The following is an 11,357-nucleotide window of genomic DNA, read 5'->3' as shown; positions in this document are numbered from 1 at the left end:
CCCCCCCCCCCCGCCCCCCCTGAAAGTAGAGGTTAGTTACACCACAGCTGGAATATGCTGTCAGTCAGATGGTCAATAATATCTTTCTTCAGTACAAGACAGAAACCTCTGGCTCTTGCCGAGTTTAAAAATCAATAGGAGCCAGGAACTGAGATCTGTTACCCCTTATACATTCCCCCAAGCTGCTGTGTCTCTGATATGCTGTTCAAATTCTGTGTGCGCTCTCTGGAACTCCTGCTCTTGGTTTCAGATCCCTCTCCTACAATATTTTTCCCACCTTATATCTTGGTACATTTTATTTGCTTTGTTTTTGTAGTAGGACAAACTTTAAAGCCTGCTTGAAAACAAAAGCTTGGCAGTATGTTGCCATTACTGTTTGATTGGGCAAAATTACAGACCTGAAATTACATCTGCGTATTCTGGAAATTTGTTAGTCTTGGTTATTTTCATTTTGGAGCAGTTTTTCTGTTGGAATGATCTCATCATTTAGGAGTGTTGCAATGTTTTCCATTTGCAGGACTGGTGATACTGCAAGAAACAAAACTTTCTGGTATTGTTTCACGGGTGTATATATTTACTCCAGTTATTTTGCAATGTATAGTTTAGAATAAAATGCAGCTGCAGGAAAATGAGGGGTATCATTCAGCAATAGTTTTAAAGAGTAAAGTTGAAAGTAGAGAATTCTTGCTTTCAACTAAAATAAATACATAGCTAAAAACCTGAGAATTTGCTTTGGGATTATTTTGCTATTGCGGTTTCCAAATAATTTACTTTCATTTATGCATTTGTTAAGACTGCGATGATGAAGTATCTGGATCTGTTCATACAGTATAAGCATTCTCAGAATTCAGAATTAAGTTCCGTAGTTCTTTTATATTGACTGTTTTTACAGATCACTGGGATTTTAAAAGCAGAATTTACAGTATACTTTCACTTTAGGGATGGGCAAGAGTTTGGGTTTATGGGAACTTTTATTTTTCTCAGGTCAAACTCATTTGTCAATCTTTTGAATGATTTGTTCATACAGGCTAATTTTCAGCTGATGGTGAGAAAGTGCTTAGTTTAAATGAAAGTATTAATACAGTTAGATTAAAACTTTTTTGGTGCATAGGCAGCTTGTGCATTTTTTTAATTCCTTAGTGTTGCTTCCACTTTCCTGACCACTAGCTAGTCAGATGGTTTAGAATATTACTTCAATACATATAGATAAATAAATCTCTTCGCAGTATTCAGAAGTGAAAATACATGTCCACCATAACCCAAATACATCACTTACGCAAGAAAAAATTGTGCTGGTGTGAAGTTTTTAATGATTAAAGGATTAAAAGGATTAAAATAGTTACAAATTCTGGTGATGGTTTGTTTTCATTCTTCCTGCCCCCCCCCCCGTGTTTCCAAGACTGGTTTCTGTTGGCTGAATTTGGTGTACATTTTCTTACAGTAATGCACCACAGTGCATAGGATAAACTTTCGACACAGCGAGTGCATGATTGAAATAAGACTGCTCTGCTGATTTAGATAAGGAAAAATTGATCCTGTTAGTCTTATTTGCAACAGATGTAGGCCTGGAGATTCACAAATAGAAGGCATCTCTCCACTAAGGTCTTAGCTTTGGTCAACCGTTGCACTCAGTATACCCAGATTTAATGCTGCTGGGCTGGAAAATTAATGTTTTTAGAATTTAAGGAATTCTTGTCTGTTTGTAATTTGTTAGCAAAAGTACAGTGTGGGCCCTTAAGAGGGGCTTCATGGCTGAACTTGCTTATGAAAGTGCTGATGAAATCTTTTACTGAACATTTGAATTGTAGAAGAAAAGATGTTTCTCTTCCAAGCAGTTTTGTTTGATTATGGTGTGTTCTTTTGTGGTTTGAAACGATGGTGATGAAGAAAAACCCACCCAAACCAGACTGAGAGGAGGTGCTTTAAGTGCACTCTCTACAAGCATTATCTGCAAGAGGAACAGTTTTGCTGGAGTTGGCAATCAGTTGTTCAGACTTTCAGAATGAGTTGAGCAACTTGCAAGACTTCCTTTCCTAATAGCAGCTGTCATGGACACATGATACAGGATGTATTGCACATAAATTTCTAAGGAAGCATTTTATTTTTTTTTTTTTTTTTCCCCAATAAGCTGTTGAAGATTTTTCTAGCTGTCAGGATTGGTTTGTCATGTGCTACATACCATTGTGAATTTTAAAATAGAAACATTGTATATCAGTTAACTTTTGGCAGTTCTGCAGTGTGTACTCTGCAGGCTTCTGTGTATTTTAAATACTGTTGGTCTTTTGATTTTAATGCCTGATCAGTCTGACTGTCTCAGGCTTTGAGCCCAAGCGGGTTCATAGTCTGTCTGTTTGCTTCATTGTTGTACAAACAATATTGCTTTGTTCTGTAAATGAAAATAGAATTTCCAGATAATTGACACAGGACTTGAAGGAAAAATAAAGTGCAGTCAGAATAAACTGGGACATGGTAACAGTGCAGTATGTAGATTTTTAAGAGATTAAAATATCTCTGTCTCACAAGTGCTTTTCTCTTAAATTCTTGTATGATGGTATCCATGAATATTGGGGTTTTTTTATAACATTTAGAATATGGACAATTAATCTGGACATAACATTGATTAGAGAAACAGTAATGTTTTACTTCAATGTTTGTTGAAAGGTGCTTTACAAATAAATAGCAGTCTTGTTCTTGCTTTGGTGAACATCCCAGTTGAAGTGCAGATTAACAGCTGAAGAGCTTGCATGTAATGAGGGAATTACTCAAACCTCTTGTCTACTTTTGGTATCTTGTAATACTCTTTAATTTTAACAAGGCATTACACAGTGTCTCTAAACTGATCCTAATTATTAGAAGACTTTCCTAAACTAAACTGACTCTGCATTATAGAAACTCCCATACGTTAAACCAAATCCTTTTGCTTCTGGAAGATCCCTTGTTTCTCATTTGGCACTGGTCCGGTGGCCTATGTGTATCAAGCTGACTCGTCCTAGAGGGTTTAACTTCCTGGGAGTTTAGGGATAAGGGCCCTGCTCTGTTCTGTTTACCAGTTCCATGCTGATATGGGCATGTGCCAGATCTTGTCAGCACCTTTCATTGAGCCTGCTACAAGCTCCAGTGTGAAATTAGCCAGTGAATGCTTGGTATGGTACTTGCAGGCAGTTCAAAATTCCCAGTCTTTGAGTTTGCATAAATTAAAAAAGCAAAATTATTTCAATGAAGCTTTTCTTCTGTTGCTTAAAGATGATACTTAAGGCTTGAGACTTGACATGTCAGATTTCTAAAGGTTTTGAACAATTTGTCTTTGATCAGTTGTGGATTTGGGAGTCCTATTTTTGAAATTACGGCCTCTATACAGCTATCAATAGTCCATCATAAGCATAAAGAAACAAGAGCCTGATTAACTAAAAGATCAAGTAATTTTCACTCTGAAAAAGATTTGGTAGTAGTAGAAGCAACTCTGGTAACATTCGTAATGAATGGTCTTCATGCTTTAAGAGAAGCATTCACATATGTGGCTCCTAGAACAAAGTAGGACAGGAATGGTAAAGGTATCTTCCTACAAAAGTGTCTGATAGATAAGAACTACTTTTTGCTTGGATAGATGTAAACTACCACACCAGTGCCCTCTTTCAAAAGAGAAAAGCCATGATGAAGTAAAATTTACATGAGTATATTTTTAAAGTATTTTTATATGGCTCAGTTTGAGTTACGAATTACTTAGATCACTCTGACATTTTTACATCCTGGCATACTGTAACAAATGACTGTAAATGTTTAAGTAACTGTGGGTCTGGGTTTGTTTTAAAAGCTTGACAAATCTTCTGATACAAATTTGTTAACTTTCTTTTATAGAATAAACTTTTCATTTTAATTCAAATAGTATCAATGCTTTGATTTCACCTTTTATTGGAAATCAAAATTAGAAGACATTGAAAAACCCCACATAAATTTAAATATCTTTACAGTCTTCTAAACGTTAAATGGAAAATGTTACTATTATTAATTTTAGTTTTTGAGGGGAAATATATTAGAGAAGTCAGTCATAAGTGTATTTTACTAATTGTTGCAATTAAGCATTTCACCTCTGCTGCATTATGTTACCATTAAAGGATTTTCATTTTCAACCTAGTGCATATAAAGGTTCTGCCAAAACTGTTGTTGTTTCGACATAATTTCCATTTGTTTACTTTCAAGTTGCAGAGTATTGATTCTGCTTGTACTAAATCATCTGTGATTAAACCCAGTAACAGTCCTACCATGCTCTGACACTGTGGGCATTGACATGAGTATGATGAAGTTTTTTAATGGGACATAGTGCTACAAAAGCACACAGCTGTTGAAATTGTTCTTTCAGACTGTTCCTCACTGTTTTAACTCTTAGTGATGCCAGATTTTTAGTTAAACCTGAGGCATGTGTAAAATGAGTAGGTGTAGATTCGTTTAGAAATCCTCAGACAAAAGAGCTTGGGTTCCGCCCCCCCCCCAGTTTTAAAACTATTGTGGAACGAATTGATGTTTAAAGAATGCCCATTGTAATGAGAAACTTGATTGCTGTTTTCAAATTCTGTGTATTGGTATTTAGTTTAATAGCTTAAGCATTTGCATAATTTTGGTTTATGTTTTATTCCACTGTTTTTACAGTACTTACACCATGGAGTAAATTAAAATGTTTTTGATGCCTCTTTTAGAAAAGTTTAGAGATACCTATATGTTAAGAACATCATAGCTTAGAAATTCCAGGATACTCTGTGATTGACAGGAGGGACTCATTGGAAGAGGGAGTCAGAAATGTATTTCAGGTCTGTGATGCATTGTTGGTGTATGAACTTCAAGCTCTGGTGTTTTTTGTTACAGCTCTCTAAGCTGGAGCAGTGAGTGCATTTCAGCAGCTACAGAGTATGGATGTTGGGAATTATAGCTGTCAGAAGGAAGCTGTTAGTAGTCAGTTTTAATCAAGAAATAGTTTTCAGTATGTTAACACAAAGTTGGTGCTTGGTTGAATCGCCAGGAGGAGCAAATGCCTAAAAGGAAGAGTGTTCATTTGCAACAGGAAAAATCTAAATTTGCCATTTAAGTAGCAGTGACATGAGGGTTTAAGGGTTTTAGTGAGGATGTAGCTACATCTATGTTTATGGTGGTTTTTCTCCTTTCCTACACAAATCTTTAAGCCTGCTTTCATTTTGCAAATGTGTGTGAAGCTGTTTATCACAGATTCATAGAATGGTTTGGGTTGGAAGGGACCTTAAAGATCATCTAGTTACAAACCCCTACCTTGGGCAGGGACACCTTCCACTAGACTCAAAGCCCCATCCAACCTGGCCTTGAACACTTCCAGGGAGGGGGCAGCCACAGTGTCCCTGGGCAACCTGTCCCGTGTCTCACCACGCTCACAGTGAAGAATTTCTTCTTTACATTGTCCTGATGGCAGACTCCCTTATTTGTTGCTCCTGTACACCATGTTGAACGTGTAATGAAGAGCAAGCAGCATGTTGAGCTTGTGCCTGGTTGGAGGACAGTCAGGAGCATGAGGGAATTCGTCTTCTCCAGCAGCTGGCTTACAGAAGTAGGGCTTTAGTGGTCTTTTCTTGCAATATCAGTGGGGTTATACTTAACTGCCTTAGTGCATTTCCTAGAAGTTTTGCAATTGGTAAGATGAGACGAGCATAGGTTATGTCATAGAGAGCCTTACTAGAAGATATTTTTCACACCAGTCATCTCTGAATTGAAAACTTCTTCCTTTGCAAGATTATTCTGATTTCCTTTCCCTCCCCCTCCTTTATATGGTCAGCGATAGCATTTACTTAAAGCAGCATGGCCAAAATTAACGGGATGTTAGGCTTCAGCAGCAGTTTAGAAAGGATTTCTGAAGGAACAGATAGCAGTTAAGGACTGAGCTTTATGTGAGTTACATCTGTAAACATCACTTGTGCTTTTGGAAATCTTCAAATGACAAGGTGTGTTTGTGCTGTGTCAACTGGTGTTTTGTGGTAGTCTGTGGCGTGAGCAGAATGCAAAGCACGGCTGGAATTTGGATTTGTGGTAGGGCTTTAGGCATGGCAGGAAGCCAGAAACATGTTTTTCCAGTAGTCAGTAAGTGCTTTTGAGGAAATGTTGAGAACAGTGGTGAACTTACATTTTTAGGAGTTATACTCTGTGTGTGGTTTTTCTATCCCTTCACTATTGCCCATATTAATTTCTTCTGTATGTTGACAGAATTTATGCTGGTCAGTGAGACTGGTGCAGAACTTGCAATGGATGTTGACTCTCAAAATCAGATTGTTATTATTACCATAATTGTGTGTCTCGGCTTATCTCAAGTTGTTTAATTTCAGAGTTTAATTTTTCACACAGTGTATCTCCATGTGGACTCATTGTTATGGAATTATACAGGCATTGTGTTCTCTGGCTGTACAGAATCAAATACTTTTTCCTTCTTTTTGTCAGCAAAAACATGCAGATGCTGTGTGGGGTTGGGCAACATGAGAGCTGGCCGGTTCTCCAGATTGCGCTAGTAAGGCTTTTATGATTTTGTACTACTCTGATCATTATTAGCATTGTAACATTTGTCTTCATTTTTTCCTGTAATAAATCATCTGCTGAATCTTTTCAGAAAAGTCATCCTTGAACGTCACTAAAATGGCAATCCAAAATTACTATATAAGGAAGAGTACAGCTTTTAAAACTAGTTTTATACACTTAAATCTGGAGAGCATAATTGTTGATTGCCTGAAATAAATGGCAACTTCTCTATTGAAAAATCCTGACAAAGTTTAGGCATTTTTTTTCCTTTTTTTTAGAAAAGCAATCTGCTATTTCTGAGAGACAGCTTATCAGATTCCATTACGCAAAGAAAACTATAGGACATACTGGTCTCTTTCTTTAGAGCATGGGAGAATCTTTGTTTATTTAAAGAAAAGAAGTACAACTGGTTCATCACTGGAGCTGCTATTTCTTGATTCTGTACATCTGTTGGAACTGCCAAAAATACTGTAATGCGCATTCTTTTCTCTCCAGAGAAATGGAGGAGGGGAAGGGTTGTAGTCATAGGCTTGTCTGTGTTACTGTGTTTACTTCCTACCTTTTTTACTTTGTTTTTTCTTTCTTTTAAAAAAACCCTACCTTGCCTGAAATGAGTGCTTTGATTGCTATTCATGTTGTTCATGGACTCTCCTAGCTTGGGGATGATGGCACTTGCTACTGCCCTCGTAGTATCTGTATGAACATAAAAATGTTAGGAAGTATATACTTATATAATGCTTTCAAGGTTATTCTTGCACTTCTAGACATATAAACTTAATTTTGTCAGCCAAAGGCTATAGGATTTGTGTGTCTGTAGTGTATTTCAGATGCTATCCACCAACTGTATCTACCCATGATATAACATCATGGTAAGATTCTGGAGAGAAGGATCTTCCTTTCTGTCATCGTTCTTGAGCAGCTTCTTCAGTTTCACCTTTTTTTCTTTAGATAAGGGAATATTTACCTCACTTAATGAGAAACAGTGGCTGTTACTATTAAATTTGTTTTGGGAACAGGTAAAGCATCCAAGATTCCTTTAGAATGCATTTTAGGCTGAAAATATTCCCTTAGGAGAGAAGGAAGAGTATGTTCTTGAAATAGGCTTTAATTTAGATCCTGGGAATAAAATATTTAATTTTATTTAATCTTACCTTATAGAGGTAAGATTTTCCTTTATTAGGAGGGAAAAAAAGGAAGTGATAATTAAGGATTTGGAAAAATAGAACTGTGGCTTTTAAATTTCTTCTTAAAAAAACAAACAACAGAAAAGTGTCATGCCATAAGACATTAGACATCTTTTTAGCAAAACCAGGAGCTGTGAAGGGGTTCTTTTTGTTGATTTTTTTTTTTTTTTGGTGGGTTTTTTAATTCTAAATTCTTAACTCGAGGAAGGTAATATTCTTGTGGGGTGCTACTGTAATGGGTGATAGTATAAATTGAGTAGTGTTGACTTGGCTACCTGCTAGTATGTATATAATACCAAGCTACAGTAGTCTGAAGAGGGCCCAGCAATGGGTTTGCTGCACACATTGCTCTGGCAAGCTGGACAGCCAATGGGCTATTTCTGTGTTTCCTCTTTGGAGAGGGATTCCTGTTGCTGCTGCTGATTGGTCTTCCTCTGAAACTTCCTAGTCTTGACCCAGTCATCTGGGTGATCCCATCCTGTCTCGGAGACATACAGCGCACAGTTATTTTTTGGCCAGTCTCTAGTTGGTGTGTAGATTGCCTGGGCTCTGATAGAGGCATTCACCTCAGTCAGTGTTGGTTTTTCACCTCCCTTCATCTTCTTTATACCAAGATATGTAAGTTAGAAATTATATTTTTGTACCTTCATCAGTGGCACTCTACGTTCATTTGTTTCTACATTCTGACTTATTTTTAGTTTTCTGATTCAGTTTCTGATTTGATCATCCTATGGTAAAATCGTAGAAACTCAGTGCATCTCTCTCTGGGAGGTAAATTGGGAAACACTGAGAAAAGAAATTGTGCCAGCTGGAGTCGCATCCAGATATGCAACACTGATGTCCCAAAAAGTGCCTTCTCATTCTTCTATTACAGAATCAGTTCACTGAGAGTTAGAAAATTTCCCCTTGTACAGTCAAGCTTACAAGAAGTGGGAATATTTGCATGTTTGGGGGAAGTTAGTGGTTTTGGTTGGAGGTGATCTTCTACTTCTTGTAGCAGTCTCCTCTGTCAGAGGAAAATAGGAAAAAACCTTTCTCTCTCAGAGCCAGTGAGTTCAGCAGCAGGGAACAGGAAATCCTTGCTGTCATCTTCTACATAGGGAATAATTGAAGCTTGATATGTGATGGGAATCTGCATTTGGGGCTTTTTTTAAAAGAAAAATCAGTATGGTGAAAAATTCAAATGTTGTCACCTTAACTCTAGTCTTTGCTTGAATTACAATATGGAAGTTGAAGGGCAAGACAGTGTTGGCTGTCACTCGCTCTGCAGCTCTGCTTCCTAAAATATTCAGGTGCCTTACATTATAAAAATGTATCTGTGTACTTCTGAGGACCCTTAGGTTTTGAGAATATTTTGAGTTGTTTAGCCACAGTGACTTAATTTCTGCTGTCAGTGTAAATGGATTCAAAACACACACAAAAATATTTTGCTTCTTTTAATTAACTATATTGGGTTTGTATGACTATTGCATGTGTGGAAAATGTAGAGAAAACAGAAGTGTTTCCAATGCTGTAAACCTGTTACTACGCTTTATAGAACTTGTTATACATTTACTTAGTTGTCAGCTTGGGTTACAGTAATTTCTACACATGTGTGCACACACACCACTCCCCTTTACTCCCCTGCTCCCTAAAGATGCTGTTCTTGGCACTGCTTAAGTGTAACAAAGGTATTCCTTGACCGCAGGGAAATTTCAGGTTTGTTGAGAAGGATGTAGAGGATAGAAAAAACTGACAAAAGTAGTATTGGGTCAGATGATGATGAGAAGATGGTAGTAATATGAATAACAGGTCATTAGGCTGCTGTGATCTTTCAGAAGCAAAAGTGATGGATGTGACTCTAATTTATTTTTTCATCTTTCCTCCTAATATAGGGAATTCCTCTGAAGAATTTGATGGAAGCAGATACATGTGAATTTTTTGCATGAAGACTCTCAATCTGGGTTACATCATAATATGCCTGTATCCTCTGACTCAGTTATTTTGATCCTTAAAAATGATTAAGGTTGTATGTGAAATTTAACCCATTTCTGATGAGTGATCTAGACATGAGTTTACATCGGCAAATGGGCTCTGATCGGGACCTCCAGTCTTCTGCTTCGTCTGTGAGCTTGCCATCAGTTAAAAAGGCACCAAAGAAAAGAAGAATTTCATTGGGCTCTCTCTTTCGTAGAAAAAAAGACACAAAACGCAAGTCTAGGGATTTAAATGGAGGTGTTGATGGAATTGCAAGTATTGAAAGTATTCACTCAGAAATGTGTACAGACAAGAACTCTATTTTCTCCACGTGTACCTCTTCTGATAACGGAACAACCTCTAGCAGCAAACCAAGTGGAGACTTCATGGAATGCCCCTTGTGCCTTTTGCGGCACTCCAAGGACAGGTTCCCAGAGATAATGACTTGTCACCATAGATCTTGTGTGGATTGCTTGCGTCAGTATCTCCGGATAGAAATCTCCGAGAGCAGAGTTAATATTAGCTGTCCAGAATGCTCAGAACGATTTAATCCTCATGATATTCGTTTGATATTAAATGATGACATCTTGATGGAAAAATATGAAGAGTTTATGCTTAGGCGATGGCTGGTTGCAGATCCTGATTGTAGGTGGTGTCCAGCTCCAGATTGTGGGTATGTATTTTTTCCTAATATCTGAAAACAAGTGACAGCATAAATTGATAATGTTCACAACATTATGCTTTTTGAAATGTTAATTGCTTTACTTTAGCATTTTGTTATTTGTTATATGAGTAGGTAGCAGGCAGAATTCTCTTGGAAAAAGCCAAACAACAAATCAAAACAAATGAAAACCAAAACAACAGCAACAAGAAAAAAAAAACAAGCCACAACCCACCTTCCAAAATAAAACCCTTCCCCAAACAGATTTTTTTTCTGCACAAAAGAAATTTCAGCAGTGTCATGAAACTTACTGATAGGTGGTTGCTATGTATCTACAGCAGGCAAAAAAAAATAGATGTTGCACTGCCAAGGCAACAGTGAAGAGCTCAGACTAAAGAGAACTGAAAATTTGGTGACTGTACTTTTAATTTAGTCCATTTGTTAAACCGCAATGGATATTTTGGGCTTTTTTAATGGTGAAAAATCATTGAAGGTTTGTTTTGGTATTTTTCAATAAAAAGGGCTTCCCCAGCTTCAGATATTTTCCATCTTGTGGCTGGTTGAGCCATCACTTGTTGCCTGTCAACAGGCTTCTGATTTAAAATAATAATCATCTTGTTCCTGCTTATTATCTGAGTAATGTAATGTTTTATTACTGCTTTGATATTTAAACAGCTCAGAAACCATTCTGAATTCTGACATGAGTAGGATGAATACTACTGAGCAGCTCGTCACAGCTTTTCTGCTGTTGGTGTCTCATAATGCCATTCTTCAGCAAGTTCCTTTTTTAGAGATTTGTTTGTGTTAACATAATGTCTAAAGGTTATAGCCATGACTGCAATCTGCATGAGCAGTGCACGCTAAAAACTAATAGTTGACATCTGTTTCAAAGCCTCACAGATGAGTGAGTGGTAAGTAGAAGAAAAGAATGTTGAAAGAGAATGAGCAAAATAGGACTATTAGGTAGCTTAAATATTCCAATATTAATGTTTAGGTGCTTAATGTTTAGGAGGCTTTTAAATTTAGAAGATATA

The 11,357-nt window shown here is 37.1% G+C and overlaps 1 protein-coding gene across 2 annotated transcripts in view; it reads left to right on the top strand.

Annotated features, from left to right (window-relative positions):
* The window catches only part of RNF19A (ring finger protein 19A, RBR E3 ubiquitin protein ligase), a 60,389-nt gene that overhangs the window by 27,146 nt on the left and 21,886 nt on the right, over nucleotides 1–11,357 (top strand). For both annotated transcript variants that reach the window (XM_026842836.1, XM_026842835.1), the window contains one exon: nucleotides 9,581–10,335. In XM_026842836.1, the coding sequence (XP_026698637.1) occupies nucleotides 9,740–10,335 (596 nt within the window). In that variant the 5' untranslated portion in view covers nucleotides 9,581–9,739. The remainder of the gene's footprint in view (nucleotides 1–9,580; nucleotides 10,336–11,357) is intronic.

Source organism: Athene cunicularia (genome assembly GCF_003259725.1).
Source record: "Athene cunicularia isolate RWA chromosome 2 unlocalized genomic scaffold, athCun1 chr2_part1, whole genome shotgun sequence".
Lineage (NCBI taxonomy): Eukaryota > Metazoa > Chordata > Aves > Strigiformes > Strigidae > Athene > Athene cunicularia.
The sequence above is the reverse complement of the archived record's forward strand: the minus strand, read 5'-3'. Positions and strand labels throughout refer to the sequence as shown.